The sequence below is a fragment of the Aulonocara sp. 'chitande type north' Nkhata Bay genome, linkage group LG4 (genome assembly GCF_057382095.1).
Source record: "Aulonocara sp. 'chitande type north' Nkhata Bay isolate Kocher_YH1m ecotype deep benthic linkage group LG4, A_spYH_male_GT1.1, whole genome shotgun sequence".
In the NCBI taxonomy this organism is placed as follows: Eukaryota; Metazoa; Chordata; class Actinopteri; order Cichliformes; family Cichlidae; genus Aulonocara; species Aulonocara sp. 'chitande type north' Nkhata Bay.
The window spans coordinates 6,170,147-6,190,134 of record NC_141347.1 but is presented as its reverse complement, the minus strand read 5'-3'; the positions used below and the strand labels follow the sequence as shown (position 1 = coordinate 6,190,134).

The 19,988-nt window shown below is 41.2% G+C and overlaps 2 protein-coding genes across 6 annotated transcripts in view; one reads left to right on the top strand and one right to left on the bottom strand.

The window, feature by feature from the left end:
- The window catches only part of LOC147331851 (protein NLRC3-like), a 206,175-nt gene that overhangs the window by 118,602 nt on the left and 67,585 nt on the right, over positions 1-19,988 (bottom strand). The window contains exon 9 of one of the 4 annotated variants that reach the window (XM_086288146.1): positions 19,490-19,988. This exon is cut by the window's right edge and continues 464 nt beyond it. The exons of the other annotated variants lie outside the window; for them this stretch is intronic. Coding sequence (XP_086144272.1) covers positions 19,905-19,988 — 84 coding nt within the window. The 3' untranslated portion in view covers positions 19,490-19,904. Of the gene's footprint in view, positions 1-19,489 lie in introns of those variants that run through there. 4 annotated transcript variants of the gene reach the window in all.
- Positions 11,959-17,743, top strand: LOC147331852 (uncharacterized). 2 transcript variants are annotated; one of them, XM_086288138.1, is made up of 5 exons: positions 11,959-12,113; positions 15,232-15,300; positions 15,416-15,464; positions 16,464-16,556; positions 16,828-17,743. In XM_086288138.1, exons 1-5 carry the CDS (start codon positions 11,974-11,976, stop codon positions 17,137-17,139), a joined length of 663 nt encoding a protein of 220 aa, XP_086144264.1. In that variant the 5' UTR covers positions 11,959-11,973; the 3' UTR covers positions 17,140-17,743. The 2 variants fall into 2 exon arrangements, with proteins under 2 accessions (XP_086144264.1, XP_086144265.1); XM_086288139.1 differs by lacking the exon at positions 11,959-12,113 and adding an exon at positions 13,828-13,980.

The window sequence follows — 19,988 nt, the reverse complement described above, 5'->3', positions numbered from 1 at the left end:
TGCTGCTGTAACTTCACAGTTTACTGAAGCTAAATGCAACTGAAGGAAACGGTTTCCAGGGCCTAATCCGTGGATCGACTTCCTTCGAGGCGTGGACGTCTATCAGCAGAGATTGTACCTTCACCTATCAGCAGAGAATGTCCCTTAGTCTGTAACACAGTCAAATATATTCTCAAGTAATATTCAAGCATGCCATTCAGCGTGTTAGTACGAGCTCGGGAGCAGCTTGGGAGAACAAGAAAACAGAGACTGCTTCAGGTTGTCTTCCCAAATTGACTCAACTTTATTCTCAAGTACAACAGTTTATATAGAGGGTAAAATTCATGAGACAGCAGATTATCAGTTTAAACCAGTACAGACCAAGATAAGGGAGCGTCTTCCTGCCCTTGGGTGAAGAAGCATCCTTTGTATAGTGTATCAGTTCAGCTACAATTGTGATTATCTCAGCGACATATTTTCAAGGCACAAAACAAAGAGTTCTTTCATTAGTGAAATCTGAAACAAACCATTTGGCCTTCAACAGGCGTCTAAAAGATTAAGAAACTAATGTAGCTGAGGGAGTGATCTCTGTGGTATTTCAACCTTGTACCAGCCTGTGATTCTCACACATCAATTCTTGGGTCAAAGAGAAAAATAACTAAAACAAAGGGGCCTTATTGAATGACAGAGTTTTCCTGCATAATGTCACTATAAAACAATATCCAGTAAATGCTCCCATGGTACTAAAATACCTAACAGTTCCCCTCTTTTATTATTTTTAAAAATAATAACTCAAATAGAAAGGAAAAATCACAAATGTAATAACATAATATAAAAAGCAAATCATAAAATGTAATAGTTCACAACCTAATGTTCAATATACACATCAGGAACATCATTGGTAACATCTGGCACATCCTCAGGATCAATTTGTGCTAATTGCAAATACATTGAAGTAGCTGTACTAGTAGCTATATGGGTTATCATTGAGCGTACACAGGGTATCATGGTTTATTGGTGGTGTCTGTGTTGCTTTCTACTGATTTTAGAGAACGTGAGGAGTGTACTAGGTGGGTGTCTTGCCAAGTGGAGCATGAGGTATTGTCAGCAAAATGTGGCTTGCAGAAATGTGAACAGGGTTGCACTTTACAATACGAAATAGTAAATAAAAATCCTAAGGTTAATGCAGTAGATATGATTAATAACCTAAATATATAAAAAAGACAGTTCTTTAGTCGTCTCCTGGCCTGGTCCCAGGTTTGAGAGACACCGTATAAGCGTCGTGTGATGACAATGGGCATTTCATTTTCTCCATTATCAGGATGAAACGAGTCTATCTTTATCAGGTTAGGCATTGTGTGGTACTCTAGGCTTTCTGTTCCTGCTGGATGTTCGAGTACCTTGTTGTTGTTCTTTCAGGCGTTGTGTGTTAATCAGTGATTGTGTGTGTGTAGGTGGATTGGATCCGGGCGTTGGCTCGCCTGAGTCGTCATCTACTTGATCCGACGCCTTAGGTGGTTTGGTGGGGCTGGTCTTAACCCTGCTGGCATGAATCCACTGAGGTTGTCCGTCTGTTAGGATGCTGGTTCTCGTCACTGCAAGTACAGTCTGGGGGCTGGAACACGCGGCCTCCCCGAGTGCCCTTGGTTTTAGTGACTTTACCAACACCGCATCTCCTGGTTTCCACGGATGGGTTGGATCTATGGAAGGGAGAGGCTGAGAGAGACAAACTTTCTGATAGTTATTATTCAGTGTTTCTACCAGGTTATGAACATAGTCAGACAATGCAGTGTCTATGTCCCCTTCCAATAGCGGTGCCCCTCTGGAGGCTGACCATGGTGTTGGAAACGGTCTTCCCATGATTATTTCAAATGGAGATAATTTGGTTGCTGCGGATGGAGTCATTCTAATCTCGCAGAGGATTTGAGGAAGTAGTTTGATCCAAGTCATTCCTGTTTCTATCATTGCTTTAGTCAGGCGATTTTTTATGGTCCTATTCATTCTTTCTACAACTCCTGAACTCTGAGGATGGTATGGCACATGATATTTCCAGTCTATTGCTAGAGTTTTAGCACACTTTTGAATTACTTCTGATGTGAATGAAGGTCCTCTATCACTGTTAATTTGGTGAGGTATTCCAAATCTGGGTATTATTTCATTGCATTCTATCATATATTTTTTACAGGACTTTTTAATCAGCCTACTTTCCTTATCACAAATAGTATTTAACATTTCTACTGACCTGTTTTCTGGCGATAATCGTTCGGGATAGGGCTCCGGAAATACATTAGGATGCATTAAACTTATAGTTCTTAAGTTCGAGACGAAATCAGTCACGTAAGCACTTCCGCATGTTCTGGATACGTAATCATGGAAGTCTTCATTGATTCGCGAGCGTGGGTTAAACGTAACCGGAAGTGGGAGTCGTACGGAGCCGCTATTTGTGATTTTATATTTAATTTTTTTCGGTTTTACAGTTAATTTTGATTTTTTTATCGGACCCGTCTAAGGTCTTTGAATTATTCTGACCCATGGTCAGTGATTTCCAGAGGGGTTTAGACGCTTGAAGGATTTAAGTTAGTTTTTATTTTTGCTGTGGCACACCTGAGGTTACTTGATTTTTTGCTAGCAATTTTATCTTTTTAGTGAGCAACTTCTCACTTTTTAACGAGCAACTTCTCGTTTTATGACCCCAGGCAACTTCCTGTGTCCTTTCTGCTGGTGAGCAACTTCTTAGTTTATGACAGCAGGCAACTGTGTTTCTATGTGGGCCACTAACGAAGGCTCCTCAGCGTATCCCACTTGTTACTATGTGGGCCACTGAAGAAGGCCTCGTCAGCGTATCCCGTTTCTATGTGGATCACTGAGAAAGGCATAACACAGTCTTATAAAATAAAAGACGAGTGCCTACCTTCGTCAGGATCCCACTTCTGACACCAAAATTGAAGGAAACGGTTTCCAGGGCCTACTCCGTGGATCGGCTTCCTCCGAGGCGTGGACGTCTATCAGCAGAGATTGTACCTTCACCTATCAGCAGAGAATGTCCCTTAGTCTGTAACACAGTCAAATATATTCTCAAGCAACATTCAAGCATGCCATTCAGCGTGTTAGTACGAGCTCGGGAGCAGCTTGGGAGAACAAGAAAACAGAGACTGCTTCAGATTGTCTTCCCAAATTGACTCAACTTTATTCACAAGTACAACAGTTTATATAGAGGGTAAAATTCATGAGACAGCAGATTTATCAGTTTAAACCAGTACAGACCAAGATAAGGGAGCGTCTTCCTGCCCTTGGGTGAAGAAGCATCCTTTGTGTAGTTTATTAGTTCAGCTACAATTGTGATTATCTCAGCGACATATTTTCAAGGCACGAAATAAAGAGTTCTTTCATTAGTGAAATCTGAAACAAACCATTTGGCCTTCAACAGGCGTCTAAAAGATTAAGAAACTAATGTAGCTGAGGGAGTGATCTCTGTGGTATTTCAACCTTGTACCAGCCTGTGATTCTCACACATCAATTCTTGGGTCAAAGAGAAAAATAACTAAAACAAAGGGGCCTTATTGAATGACAGAGTTTTCCTGTATAATGTCACTATAAAACAATATCCAGTAAATGCTCCCATGGTACTAAAATACCTAACAGCAACGTTACCATATAATCTGTTTTCAACAAAGGTTTCACTCCGTCCGGTGTTGATGGAATGATTCAGGCCGTACTCGTCAGGCTTCCCGTCGACCACACGCATTTCAGTCACAAACCCCGTGACTGACAACAAGGGAAACAGCAGAAGAAAAGATGTGAAAAATACTGGATGATGATGATGGAGGATTAACCGCGGTGGTTAAACTGTTTCCTGTCTTTGTGGGCGTACTCACAGGGAAGTTTCCAGGCACGTCAGTCTTGGTGGCTAAAGTCTCCATTTTCCAACATGTATCGCTACAGGTGCAAAGACACAACATTAATCATCAGTGTAAATATTTTAATGCTGTCCAAACGGTGTTTGCTTTGTCTGTCCTCTCGTGCTCACAGAGGAAACGAGGACGCCACCTTCAACCCATCTTCAGTTGGCTCAACCATGGCCGGACTTCCTGTTGGCTTTGTGACAGCAAACCACTTGAAATGAGAGCAAACTGCAGTCAAGCACCACTTACAGCAACCTGTGGACACGCAAATGGAAAGCACTGAGAATCATACAGAAGCATAAGAGCTGTTTATGGTAACACGTGTGTGTGTGTGTGTGTGTGTGTGTGTGTGTGTGTGTGTGTGTGTGTGTGTGTGTGTGTGTGCACATTAATAACACACTGATGTATGTTAGTTTGATTTATGCTATATCTGAGAAAACAACTGCAGAATTTTACATCAAAGTTTCCAAAGCTGATGTTTTGTTGTTCACTCTGTTTTATATTCATATAGTTTGTTGTTTTTAAATCAGTGGACAAAATAAATATTATCACACAAAATCCAGGGTGAAACATAACCAAATAACCTAAATGGTGAAGTCATTATAGAAGTACATGTTGCAAAGGTCAGCCTCCTGTATAGACTGCTAAACTGTCTGGGGGGGCCCTGCCTGTCCTCGTTGGATAAGCTCCACCCCTTTTCCATAAGACGGAGACATTTGTATGAAAATAGATGGGCAGTAAAATAAAAAATATTATGGATGACTCTGTAAATCAAAGTCGGCCTGAGGCAGAAGCAGAAACCATGAGGAGCACAGCACCACTCCCAGAAGGGCACGAAGTGAAGCCATAGCTGCTGAAGAGTGAAGACGTGATGATGGAGGAGATCACAGATGAAGATCTGCTGCCTGCTGACTCTTTATATAGAAGAGTGAGACTATCTCCCCACCAGCAGCTGCACTTATACAAACCCCAGGTGCTGGGATGGCTTTGAACATGTGACATTTTCTGCAAACACATGGACAGTTTCATAAGCACAAAGATTATTCCTGCAGCGGCAGAATCGTATCCACTGTGTGAGAGGTGAACGTCAGACAGTTCTTAGAAAATGTAGTTTCTCTTTAAGCTTTTAACGTCTCTTTTACCCCCATTTGTCTAAAACTACTTGACAGCCCTTCATGTCAGAGGTTTATTACCTGTGCAGGATGGAGCACATGGTCTCAGTCAGGCTGGACACGATCACTCCTACAGGAAGTAAATGTGATTTTATTTCACCTGTGAAATGATGAAAAACAGCAGAATAGCTCACGCTAACAAACGGGTGTTGAAATGTTTCATTTTCTGCTGTTTCACAGGTCAAAAAGGGCGTCGAAGCAAACTGAAGCTGAGCTGCTGCTGCTGTTGTAGTGCAGCATCTGCTGTGTGCTTCATCAGAGAACCTTCTGTACACAGCAGACAGAGGCTGCTGCCACTGAAGTCCATCTGCTAGAGAGCTTTAAACACTGGTTATTGAAGTGGCTTTGATGATACTGATACACAGTCTTTGCTGCTGTCACAGGACAGGGATCCACCAGGGAGTAGTTGTCAGGATAAAGAGCCTTCGCTTCTCTAAATATAAACTGGATACTTGTAGGAAACTTTGGGAAGCAGCATTTTTCCTCATATCGTCTAAACTGAAGTTAGCTCAGGTGCTTCTTCCATACTTGCTCTGCAGAAAGCCAAAGAGTTTGGAGCTCTGCAAACATTTGCAGCACAGCTGGATGTTTGTAACTTTGGTCACCTCTGTATCATCCCTCAGATTCTTTCTGCACAGCTTTGAAACCACGACAGCACGAGTGATGCTGAGGAGACGTCCAGTTTAAACAGACCTTTATTCCTGGAACACAAACACATGAAGTGATGCTGCTAAAGAAGAACATTTAATCGCACTAATGAATCAAGCATCTGTTTGTCTGTCAGTCTGTCAACAGTTCCTCTGATCGACTTCAGACTTGGTGGGTATTTTGTTTTTGCAGCGGTCAAAGTCGATCAGCGTGTTGCTTTGTCTGCTGTAAATCTGCCTGTACAAAGGGAAACATGCATGTTTTAGATGCAAACTCACAACATGGCTGCATTTTTGTGATTATGTGTATTTTATATTGATTTATTCTATTATGTTTTGTATATGAATCTTTACAAGTGTGTCGATACAAAGGCTTGATTAAAACAAAGGTCTCAGCTGTGCTGTTAGGGATGCTCTCATATTTGTTTCAAATGTAATAAATCAAAGGATTTCAGGCTTTTCATCCTTTTTATTTGTTTGGTTCTAACAGCAGCTGGATAAAAACATGCAGGTGATGAATATAATTGTGTGATATTATGAGCATTGTGAATAAAGAAAGAGCAGAGATAGTAAAAAGGAAACAGGTGATGGACGTGAGATTTTCAGAACAAAAGCTCCTCAGTGAGACGATCACCTGGACACAAGGTCAGGCAGCTGGGACTCATCTAGAGAGCAAAATGGAAAAGTGATCTGTGCAGAACATCACTGTTGATTGCAGTTATTTACATCAGACTTCTTCTCTGAGATAAGAGCACCGTTTCTGGGAAAGATGACAGTATTTCCAGGCTGGATGCTGTTTGCAGGGAGAACTGAATGAAAGTCTCCTGCACCTCAGCGCTGAGGTCCACACCTGTGAACACAGATGAGGTCAATCTGCTGCAGCACGTAGAGCTTTACTGATCAGCAGGTTCAAAGGATTCAGCAGAGCGTAGAGTCAGAGCTAAATGCCACATCACCATAGAGTTTGTTAACAACAGCTTTCTTTGCCCTTTGTCTCGATGGACTGAATCAGGGATACTCGTCATACTTCACCTCAACCACGTCACTGAGAGACCCCAGCCTGACACAGCAGCAGAGATGATGAAAGCAGAAACAGCAAACAGATGCTTCAGTTGTGTTTCTCTGTGTGTGTGCGCTCACGCCCACTTGTGTGTGTGAACTTTCCACGTACCTCAGCTTGTTTCTCCAACATGAGCCATCAGGGCTGAAAAACATCACTAACACATGAATTCTTTCTCTTTTTGTTATCACCTGTGATCATGTGTCTCATGTTTCTGTCATTCACCAGTTCTTGTATAGTTACGTGTAACTAGACTTCTGTGGGACGTAAATGATTGTTTTGTATGCAGATCTGTACAAAGGATGTAAACACTTGATTACAAAGGAGATCTCAGCTGTGTTGTTGTGGATGGACTTCAACGTATTTGTTAAAAAAGAGAATAAAGCAAAGTGTTTTAGCTGTTTGGGAGTTTTTCTTTGATTCCATTCAGTTTTATTTCTATGGAGTCAAATAATAAGAAAGGCTCTAGAACAGCCCTGAGTTTGTCCAGGTGACACTCCTCTGAAGAACAAAGACAAAGAGGAAGAAGGGGACTCGTTTTCAAGTCTTGTTTCTTTCAAAATAAAAGCTGAAATGTTTTGGAAGCATGATAATATTTCAGCCAGGATGCCGTCTCCAAGGAGACCTGCACCTCAGCGCTGAGCTCCACATCACGCCCTGTGAAAGCACAGATATAAATCTGCTGCAGTGAGACGAACTTTACCCAACACAAGTGTAGAAGTAGACATTTGACTTTACCTACAACCTGTTAACAACAAAGCTTTCATTGCCTCTGCTGTTGATGTCATGTAGGACTAATCATACTTCACATCAGCCATGCACACGTCAGAGGATCTCCAGGCTCTCAGTAATAAAGCCAAGCAGATGATGTGAACATAGCAATAGTAAAACATGCATCATAATCAGCTGTATGTGTCGACTATGTGGCACCTCAGTCTTGTTGGCATGAAGAAAAGTTGTGTAACATGTAGCATAAGGGCTGCAAAGACATCATGTAGACAGCAGTCGTCTGTTAGTCGTAACGTATCTCCTGTTAAAGAGTTAAATGTGCGTTCTCCATCTCTGTCCTCTCACAGCTCGCCGTACACCAACTCCAGCTGTGGTAACCATGGCTGTGCCCATCAACACGCTGAAGCTGAGACGCCACCCGTCACTATGGCGACTCCAATAGGGTTACCTGTCAGCTGTGGACGCATGAAAGGAAAACAGCAGAAACACAGACATGTTTACTGGAACATTTCCTATTGACAGCTTTATGGAAAAGTGGGTTTAAACACTTTTCTATGTTTTATTTTGTTTATTTATGGATTTATTGTGAAAGGAATTTCAAAGGTTTAATTTGACCTTTCCCCTGTTTTTCATACAGACTGGAGACGAATGGATGGTGCTTTCTTTGTTTGTCTAAAGATAATGAATAAAACTCTACAGACATCTTAAACCACCCTCCTTTCTATATATTTTGTTATATAAATGGAAAGTATATAAGACACAAACTGAGCTTATATGATACTAAGGACCCTGGAGGTCAGTCCACCTTTATAATTCAGCACAGCCTGGAGTCTTGGTCTTTTCTTGGATGTTGGTTCCCTTTGTTTCCATCCTCTGTTAAGATGTTTCAGTAATGTTGAGGTCTGGGGAGGCCAATCCATGGCTGACGTCCTGTGATGCTGCATTAGCAGTTTGTTCATAGTGAAAAATGAAGCCACTGCCAATCAGACATTTGCACAGTGGATCAACTTCTGATGGTACTGTCCTGAATTCCACACCTATAATATGTTTGCATGTACTGATGAATATGTGCAGCTGATTTTCAGTCCAGTTCCTGTGTGACAGACGCCAGTCTTTCTGCCTGTGTCCTTCCTTAACAATAGAGCCATCCTTCCACTGAGACTGTTTCTGATGAGGCTTCACTGAGCAGTAGATGGATCCCTCAGCTCATCTAATCGTCCTATTTCTAACACATGACTGTCAGAAACTGTTAATCTGCTGCAGCTCTTTAACTCCTCCACTTCTTTTTTTGTAATCTCTTAGTTTCCTCATCTTTTAAGGTGGCACTGCACACCAGATCCAAAGTCAACATGCTGTTATATGATGGAGTTGAACCTGTAATGGAGTTTGATTTAAACCAATCAGCAATTAAGTGAATGATGATGAGCAAAGATGGTGGAGGTGGTGGATGAAGACCCGGACAGCTGTGGTTGGCTCCTCGTATAGAGCAGAGTGAGGTTGTGTTTGCACATTATTATAAAACCATGTTCACCATATATTTTAGCTGCAGACAATAACATGATTTCTTTGCTGTGGTGATTTTATTCCACTTTGGTAAAATGGAAAACCATCATTTCTTGCTGTAATTCACACATTATTCCAAGAGCCTCAACACGAGCCTTGTAGTCCGACCATATATAGACAAATCAATAGTTGTGTTTGTAACAGCTCACGAACATGAATCGTTCCACATTACTTTGAAATCATTGCAAACTAAACTGGAATAAATGAGTGTTTATATATAGTTTTGTCTCAGCTGTTCATACACAGTGTTTCAGTTCTTATCAGAGTCCCACCGTCTCACTGTGGTGAACCTTTAGCTCTGTTGGAAGCGTGTTGTTAGACCAGGTTTCCCTCATTTAAAAATAATCTCTCATTAGAAATGGACATGATGTCTAAGACATAGAAATGCTTATTATGGGTTCACTTGATGTCACTGAAAAGATGCACATGGGTAACGTGCAGGCCGTCCAGCTCCGAGGTTTATCTCCTCACCTCGAGTCTGCGACACTCTCTCCGTGTCCTCTCAGATAAGGGCGCGCACATTTCTGCACCATCTTCTAAATTACAAAGAGCGATTCACAAAACAGAAGCTCACAAAACACTCATCACAAACCAAAAATGGCTCCACTGAGCGTCAAACTGTCACCAGAATTTACTGATAATCTAAAGACTCACAGAACTCATTGTGTCTTAGTTTGAGACATAAGTGCATGATCATAATACTGTGTAGTTAGATGAGACAGAGCTGATGCTTGCTCTTAATCATCCTCTTCATGTTTCCCGAGCCTCAGCAGTGGAAGCTACCATGGATAGAAAGACTATGACTCATCTTAAATCTCAAATCTTTGTCTCCAAAGAGCTGCTGATGTGTCCGATATGATCCACAAGCTTAAACTAGGATTATAAGTGTGTGCAGTGATGTGTGTGAAACCTCTGAGGACTCACACGTGTGTGCTTCAGCCCACACACACATATGAAGCACTGCGACCTCACACAGAAGTGTTTTACACATCCAACCTGAATCCTGATCATTTCTACAGTTTATTAAGTTCAGCTTCACCTGAACATCAGTGATGAAGCTGCTCTGACTCCATCACAGCTCACAGCTGTTGGAATGAGTCAAACAATGAAGAAGGTTCAGAAACAGCTGATGATTTTACAGAAACATGATGCAAACATGAAAATGGACACATGATTTTTTATTAACAGACACTGTTTATGTTTCACTGTGCATGACGTCATCAACACTGACACCAGGGGGCGCTCATCACCAGCCTGAGGAAGTGTGATAAGGGAGGGAGACGCAGTGTTGTGTGTACTGCAGTCGGACAGAAGGAAAAACTTCCTCCTGAAAACATTTTCATCCTTCCCAAAAGTGTTTGAGTCAAATGTTACAAATATATAAATACAATAAAACACAGGGTCTTACATAAAATTAGTGATGCAGTTGTGCACTGAGCACCTTTCCAATGTTCCTTCCTCAGATGAGTCCAGCTGCTGAACACATTAACATCTGTATGTAAATGTAGCCGAGAACCAACCTGAGCACTGCTGGGAAAATACAAAGGCAACCATCAAAGTGCTGTATTATCTTATTTATTCTGAATGTTGACTTAGATCCACACCACGATTTATGAAACTATAGAACTAAAATAACAACAATCGTCTGCTTCTTTAAAATTTCTTTCATTACATCAAACCAGTGAAAACTGAAAAAAACAAAGAGCTGTTAGCATGTTCAGACCAACTTTGAGACAGAGACTGTAAAGTTCTGCACTTTAAATCCTGCCTGTGTTCCTGCAAATGATTCACACTGAAAGTATCTTAGTTTAGTATTGAGTGAGCCACAAAGCAGCCTGATAGCTTTAAAACAGTAAAAGTAAATGAAATTGACAGTTTCAGTGTAGCTGGATCTATTATTGGGGGGTCATGACCCCCGTAACCCTGCCTGGTCCTGAGGTCAAATCCACCATCTTTGTTTCAGAGCTTCATGTTCTCCCGTGTTTGTGTGCGTCCTCTCCGGTACTCCGGCTTCCTCCCACAGTCCAAACACATGCAGTTAGTGGGGTCAGGTTAGCTGTGAGTGGTTGTGTCTCTGTGTTATTCCACCTTAATCAATGACTTCCTGTTAGCATGAAGTGCTTCTGTAGGACTGATGTCATTTTCATGGTTGGATCATTTAAATGAAGCTGGACTCAGATGCAGTAAATAAGCTGATTGATCATTAATGAATAAAGCTGGTCAAACACATCACGTGGACACATGTGATTGTGTGTTGTATTGATCCCAATGCTGGTATCAGTCCTGGATCAATAACACTGGATGGATGCGTTCAGCATGGAGCCCCTGAGCTGTGTTACAGACAAACATGGAAACTGACAGGTCTGTGTCATTCACAGTCTGTAACACTTCTAAACAACAGAGGCTGACCCAAGTGCCTCAGAGCCAGGCACGCTCACATCACAGCTCTCTAAATAAGCCAGTTTCAAAATAAGAGCTGAAAGCTGTGTTTGCTTGTGTTAGCTTATTATTGTGGAGACTAACATTCAGTGATCATGTGTTCAGACTCATAATGATTACTCTCAGAAATCCTGATCTTTGTATTTACTGTGTGTTGGATCAATAACTGAGATTCATGGTATCACACAGCTGTGCTGCTGCTGATGTCAGCACATCTGGAACAATACGAGGTATCTGCTACCAGACTGAGCAGGACGTGAGACCTGTGGACTGTTTAAAGCTGTCCCTCCACAGCTCACTCAGACCTGATCCACACCTCAGTGATATTCTCTGACTTCCTCACACTCAAAAAAATCAACTAGGGCATGTGTTTGATTAACAAAGTAGTAATATGTTTACATCACATGAAGAAATCATTTTTATGCTCATTAAATATAAATCAAAGAAAACTTTGATGAGTTAAATTCGTTCATGGCAATCCAATGAGAATGAGGTCCATCAAACCAACAGCTCTGATAGCGTCATGTATTGCGCATGCTCCACGCCCACCGGATGCGGAAAGGTCCGTTGAGAAGTTAACGAGCGCACGTGGAGTTACTTCTTTGGCATACCTGATAGTGAGGTAAGTAATATTTCTTGATATATTTATTTAGGTTAGTGGAGTGAGAGATAAATACTATTACCATATTTTCACGACCATAAGGCGCACTTAAAAGCCTTAGATTTTCTTCAAAAAGTGCGGCGCGCCCTATAGTGCAGTGCGCCCTATGTGTTGTAAGGAGAACGTAGTAGAGAACACCATGAGAACGTTAAAGGGTGAAGTGTGGGCGTTGATCGTATATACCGGGACAATCGCACATACCTGTATAAAAGAACAGGTATGTGCATTATGCAAGACATCGTTGTTTTAACAACCCTGAAAATGGCAGAGACACGCTTACGAAGCACAGTTTAAACTGAAGGCCATCAGCTACGCGGAGGAACATGGAAATCGAGCAGCCGCGAGAGAATTTAAGATTAACGAATCGATGGTTCGCAAATGGAGGAAGCTAGAAAACGAGCTCCGACAGGTCAAGAAAACGCAGCTGAGTTTCCGCGGACATAAGGCGAGGTGGCTCGAGTTGGAGGAAAGACTCGAGCGGTGGATCATCGAGCAAAGAGCGAGCGGGAGAAGCGTTTCGACGGTCACCATTCGGCTAAAAGCAGTTTCACTTTCACTTTTTATGAAACGGTGCCATTTTTCCATCCGGACCAGGACTACGATAGCGCAGCAACTTCCAGCGGATTATAAGGAAAAGCTGGCCATCTTCCGCTCCTACTGCAGCAAACACATCGGCGACAAAAACATCCAGCCCAGCCACATCACTAACATGGACGAGGTCCCGCTCACTTTTGACATCCCGGTGAGTCACACTGTGGAGAAGAAGGGGACCAGCACGGTAGCGATACGCACAACGGGGTATGAAAAGTCTTCTTTTACTGTTGTGCTTGGCTGCCATGCTAATGGACAGAAACTGCCGCCTATGGTGATTTTTAAGAGAAAGACTTTGCCTAAAGAGAAGTTTCCAGCAGGAATCATCATTAAGGCAAATGAAAAGGGCTGGATGGATGAGGAAATGATGAAAGAGTGGCTGAGGGAGGTGTATGTAAGGAGACCAGGTGGTTTTTTCCACGCAGTTTCACTAAGAGTGGAAGGCAGCGCCGGGCGAGTTACGCCACAATTTGCCAATGGATTGTAGATGCTTGGGCTAACATGTCTGCTGGCACTGTTGTTCGAGCTTTCGCAAAAGCCGGCATCGTTTCCGAGGAGCCGCACGGCACGGAAAGTGACTCTGACAGTGAAGAAAGTGAACCTGGCATGTTTGATGGAGATTTAGCGCAGCTGTTCAATTCAGACACAGAGGATGAGGACTTCCATGGGTTTGATTGATGATAAAAATGTGAGTACCAAACTCAGTTTTGCTCCTGCTTTATTTTTAAATACGCACACTTGTATGCTTGTGTGTTGTTGATGATGACGATTACCGGTAATAAAAATGTGAGTAAGGTACCGAACTCAGGTTTGCTCCCGCTTTATTTTTAAATATGCACACTTGTATGCTTGTGTGTTGTTGATGATGACGATTACCAGCAATAGAAATGTGAGTAAGGTACCGAATTCAGGTTTGCTCCCGCTTTATTTTTAAATACGCATACGGTACTTGTATGCGCCCTATGATCCAGTGCGCCTTATGTGTGTGTTAAATACAGTAATGGCACACATAACTGAGACTGCGCCTTTTAGCACAGTGCGCCTTATGGTCGTGAAAATACGGTAGTTAAAAATTTTACCTGTGTAGTGTGGAGATTTAGAGGAGTTTTATATATAGCAGGGAGGTTGTAGACCCAAGCATTTTTCAAATGTAAGTCGGTGAATTTAATGTTTTTTTAAAAACTTAACCGGAGTCGCTAATTGTTGCAACAGAGCAAAAACTGATGAGGTTATTTTGGTAAGTTCGGTTTTTTTTTTGTTTCTGTCGACTTTGAATGAGGTTTGTTTCATGGTTATCTGCGTTGGTAGGACTGTTTTTCTTCTCTGGAGTTAGCTAACTTTGAAGAGCGGGAAAGCCGCGTAGAGCCGTAACGTCTTCGCATATAGCTCCGTGAATGACAGGTTACTTTCTGCTTAACCGGAGTTGGTGATTGTTGGTAGTAGTGGTAAGACTGACCGACATGGTTTGGGTGATTTTATGAGTGTTTTATGATGCTCTATCTAAAATTCCTGTTTTTGTCAGTGGAGTTTAGTCGCGGGCAACCGCATTAACTGGATTGATGAAAGGTTTAATTCAACTAAACCAGCGTTTAGGGGAGTTAATAACAAGGAGTAAGATAAAATCTGTCACAATAATTGCATGTGCATTTTCTTTTTTTGTAATATATTCACTTAATTTTCGAATTCAGAATGATTTAGGTGGATAATTGTTCGGGTTATAGTTTCTCTGGTGCTCTGCATTAAGGCTGACTAACGGTGCGTTCACACCGAACGCGATAGACGCCCCTAGCTGATCTCGTGCACATTTGCACCTCGAAGCGCGTCCAGCATGAACTGGTCGAGCTTTATATGCAATTTTCACGCGTATGAAGAAGAGATCTGGGAGGAAGTAGTGCCAGACGGTATGTTATTAAAATGGCAGCTGTCAATCTAGCGTTTGAAGAAAGAGTCTCCCTTCTCTATTTGCTGTGGAGAGCAGAGCAGTGCCTAAAGGACGTCCTCACCTTACCTGGGTCCATCAGGTCTTCCACAAGCATGAGCAGTTTGGTGAGTTTCACCACTTGCTCCAGAAGCTCCGTCTGGATGACGGCCGCTTTCAGCTGTACCACCTTCTGTCCCTTGCCGAGTTTGAGGAGCTGCTGTCCCGCAGATTTTACCAGCTGGAGCGGTAGACGTGATAAGCGCGAATGCACAAAATGCACCACACAAACTGCAGTGCGTATTTTACTTCGCGCTTCAAAGGCGTAAGTCGTGTGAAGTAGGCAGAAAAGCGTTTTCTCAATGCAAATCTGCTTCCGAAGTTTAGCTGGACCTCCAGTCGCGCTTCATCGTGCTCCTCCATTGACTTTACATGTAAACCTGAAGCTCTGGTCGCGTCTATCGCGTTCGGTGTGTACGCACCGTAACAGTCTTCACATTTCACAGTATGTAGATATTAACACAAATTTGTCAGAGTAATAACTTTGTTTTAATTAATTTCTCTCCCCAGAAATACATCACAAAATAAAGCCACATTCCCATGCTCTGAGATTCTTATGCACCTCCTCAACAATACATGGTAAGTTCATGTTTGCCTTATTATTATTATTATTATTATGTTATTTTTTTTTTTTGGATGATGCAGAAGTTTAATCTCCTTGACGTTTTCTAATGCATATTTCATTTTTTATCAGTGACGTGTATGTGGCAGTGCAAGCATTGTGTTACCAGAGAGAGCAGCAGGTACAAATTACTTCAACATTATAAACTACATCATCATTACGGAATAGGTCAACATTATCTGTGCATATATGTTAATTGTCCGTGCACATTTAAGACTTGGAGTGGACTGAACACTCATGTCTATAAAGCTCATTCATCTCAGTTTACACAGACAGCTTCAAGTTCAGTAACTTTTAAATGTGAGTTATGTGACTGCAGTGACGTCTTCTCTGAGAGAGATTTTTTTGTCCATATTGGAACACATCTGCGAAGTAACGAGACAGTTAGTTGTGTGTTTCTTGGTTGCCCTTTCAAGACAAATATTTACAATACATTTTATACACACAAGAGGAAGCATCATCCACACACACTTAAAGATTTTAAAGACAGGGTAGTTACACGTGTGGACCCAGTTCAAGTGATAGAGTCCTCTGATAACGTAAGGGCTAGCTGTTCTGAAGATGTATCCTATGGTGAATTTGAAAGTGAGTCAGTGACAGAATGTGATAATAGTGCTGTTGAAAATCAGCCCGAACTAATTGAACGGAAATTAGCAGTAATATTGTTGAAATTGGAACACATATTTCATGTTCCAGCAAAAGGATTAGATGAGTTCTTAGAGGAGTTAGTTTTTCTGTTGAGTTCAGCTAGTGTACCTCTGACAAAGCGTACAATTAGAGAAATTTTTAAGAGCCTTAACCTCCATATTAGTCAGGCTGTTATTGAAGAGCTTGCAAATTCTGTATGTGTTTCTAACCCTGTGGCTAAAATATTGGGAAAGTGTGGCCCTCTTGCCACTCCTTATAAAAGAAAACTATACTACATACAAAATTTTAGGGTTGTAGAGCCTGTTGAGTATTTTTTATCGATAGACCAAAGGAAGTCATTTCAGTACAAACGCTATATAAGAACCAGTCTATTTACCATGTGGCCTTTTGGACTCTTCCAAACTAAGTATTCCTTTTTCAAACTGCTGCCTAAAAGCTAAATATTGTCATTATGGATTCCCTTTTTTCTTAGGATGACACAATACATGCAAGACGAGCATGCATCCTGAAGTCCTTGTGTGTCTACCTGAATGAAGACCATGAGAAACTTGTGAAGGAATATACGGTCAGTTACATTCACAAGTTGTTCTGTGTTATGTAATTTGCTCCAGGAGTTATGGGTAATTTCAATATATGAAATGGTAAAATGTGACACCACGTGTGAATAAAAGATATTGCAATTGGTCCTTGTTTTGTTTCATGTCAAATTTCTGAGGTGTGAAACCAGAGACATAGAATTTAGTAAATATATCAGCATATTCACGCTGATTGCTGAATTCCTTTATTTTTTTCATATGTAGACTCAAACAAATGTATTATTGTATTTTACGTCACAGAACACTGAGGCCAACACTGAAGCCATGGAACAAACTGTGATGGGAGTGTATGTCATACATCAGGAGGGTGCGGAGCCTGGAGATGACCCAGAGAACATCGGTGTCCTGATTGAAGGCGTGGAGGTTCTCACTGGTTTGAGGAGCATTGCAATTGCTTGTGCTCTGTTATTTGGACTGATATACTGTCTGAACCTAAGCTACCCACCGGAGCTCAAATGCACTTTTGAAGTCTTGCAAAAGATTATCATGAAGCTGGATGGACAGAGGTTGTCATCCAAGGCACAGTTTCTAAAAAACAAGCTAATGGGGTGAATGAGCTTGAAACAGACTCAGGCAAGCCAGATATTTTTTTTTTCAAGGTTTTTGCAATGCAAATATGTGTTTACTGTTTTAAAGTTTAAAATTGTAAGTTATAAAATGTTCATATAAACTATGTGGTTTGCTCTGCGGCTATTATACAAAGATTGTTTGTTCATAACTTAAAGTCTTATACAGTTTAAGTGTAAACACTGATTTTTGCCAGATGGCAATTGTTACAAAGGCAAATGCACACTGGTTTTCACAAATTGTTTGAGTGGAGCAGTTATACTCAAAATTGAATGTTTTCTCCACACGTTAAATAGCATAAAGTCACTATTAATGGATACAGCCTGATTAAATGGAGGACTAATGTATGCAAGCAACATAGTAATGTTGTAATATTATAGTAATGTTGAATGTTATGTCTGAGCTTTAAATTGTGTTAAAATTCATATTGTTGTTTGCAATGCATATTTTACTACATTTTACGAAAGTTGCTTTGGGGATAATATTTTTTGTCTGCAAACTATTCAACAGACTTATTTCATTTTTATTATTAGGGTTAGGGTTATTTTATTGTATTTTTTCTTTCAGTCAGCATGTCTTGATCTGGAAGTTCTGTGGTCTTAGTATGAGATGGTTAAAGGGGAGAAAGCTAGGCTGAACTGGGATCCTGCCAACTGTTTTAAGAATGTTCAAGCAAAATAAAAGAGATGGTTTTGCAAGTTATCATTTATGTATGTTTCATTAATTTAATTAAAAGTAATGTTTACATAAGCAATACAAACACTAACTGAAACATGATTGGTGTAAGTACTACAGACATAAATTACATTTGTTCATTCAACAAGATTAACATTGGTGTAACAAACAAATATTTTACTAGTTCATGTAACAAGACTGACTTTTGATGTGCCAAAGTGTTTAAACAATATAACATGAATTTAAATTAATTAGACTAACTTGGTACAAACATGTTAACTGAATAAAAATCAAATTAACTGAATGTTAATGTTTAAATTATGTTACACTTACAAACATATTTAGTGTTGAAACAACACAATCAAGATGGATTGATATAACATGATTTGTTTAGATGGAATATAGGTGGCAAGATGAAATTAAGTTCATCCAATGAATTATTTTTTTGAGTGCAGTAGAGACAGAAACCATTCAGATCTGGGACCATCAGCTGACTGATGATGTCACACAGACTGTGTTTTTCAGGAACAGTGATTCTGATGTGAGCCTGCTAGCTGACAGCAGACCTGATGAAAGCACATGTTCACATCTGTGAGGACAGACTGGACTCTTTGACTGCACCTTGGTTCTCCTCAGAGGTCTGTACAGGAGCATGTCCACCCCCACTGAAGATCTCAGTCACTGTGAAACATAGAAAGCTGCTTGTGTGGCCTCTGCCTCACATGTAGATACAGCTACAGGTTTCTCTGTCAGTCAGACTGAAACAGTGTCCTGATGCTGCATCATTCAGCTCTGTGCCCCAGTCAGCATCACTGGGAGCTACCAGTGTTTCTGCCCTTTTCCTGTAACACTACACTCAGCACAGGCTCAGCTGGTATCCAGTGTTGGACTTTGGCTTCAGCTGCTGTGATAGATCCTCTAACATAGATCAGCTCTGCTACATGTTGTTAGATAAGTGCAGCTGCTGTCATGTCCTGATGTTTCTCTGGCTCAGCAGCTTCTCCATCAGAGGTTCACATGGAGCTGATCCAGTATCTCCAGTAACTGTGTTCTGTGCCTCACTGGTTCATCCTTCTGTCTGTGTGACGTCAGTCAGATGTTGAAGTTAAACTCTGTAATCTTCACTGTGTCACAGAGTTCAGTGAGTCCCGTTATTCACAGTATCAATCAGATCATCAGAGAACAGCTGATCAGCAATCAGTGGTGCCAACAGCGCCTCCTGTGGTGAGAGGATGCAATAATGCAATGTAGCATTTTTCCACTCAACACTTGCAGTCATGGAAACTGTCTGTTGGATCTGTGTGACGTTGCTTTCTTGGTTAGAGTTCCTCACAAATGTCCAGATGATTCTTCTAATGAGGCGTCGACCATGTTTGCAGCTCTTTGGAAGAAAACGTCGCCCTTTGCCATCCTTACTTTTCTTTGACTTCTTCAAATGCAGCTGAACTCCAGCTGGTATTTTCTTGGACTTTGCAGCTGTTTCTGGTCATCAGTTCATTCCTGCAAACCTCTGAAGCTGAACAACAATGATGCTGCATTGCTGGCTGATCCCAAAAGGTTGATTCTGTTCATCTGGACGTTTTCAGAAACGTTTGCTCACTGATCAGGTGACTTCTTCAGTCTCAGCTGACTGCAGCTTTACAAGCTTACAAACAGCACATTTGCACAATGACTGAAAGCAGCAGCACCTGATATATATGATACTAATATAATACATATACATATATAATCCATACTAATGATGAAGGAACTGAGCTCACAGTCCATTGTTCATTCAGTGAACTACTCAGTTTATTTTGGGCCTCAGAAATGCTCACTCTGTTTGTACATCACTGTCAGCAATAGACTCATTCTGCTGTGTGGACAGGAACACATGTGACATCACTTCCTGTTTGTTTGGGACTGAAGAGGAAGAAGTTTACAAGGAATCATTTAGAAGAGTTTCAAACATCAACTGATTGAATCCATGAATGTGAAAACGTGTTTGTGAGTGAAAGAGACAGACATGTACAGACTGAACTATCTGTTCAACAGTCAGAGTGTTTCTGTAACAGGAGACACTCTTTACACTCCACTCAGCACAGGGACACTGAGGAACCAGGAGACCAGAGAAACAGAAACCCAGGATAAAGAGTTTGAGTGAATGTGGTGTTGAAGGT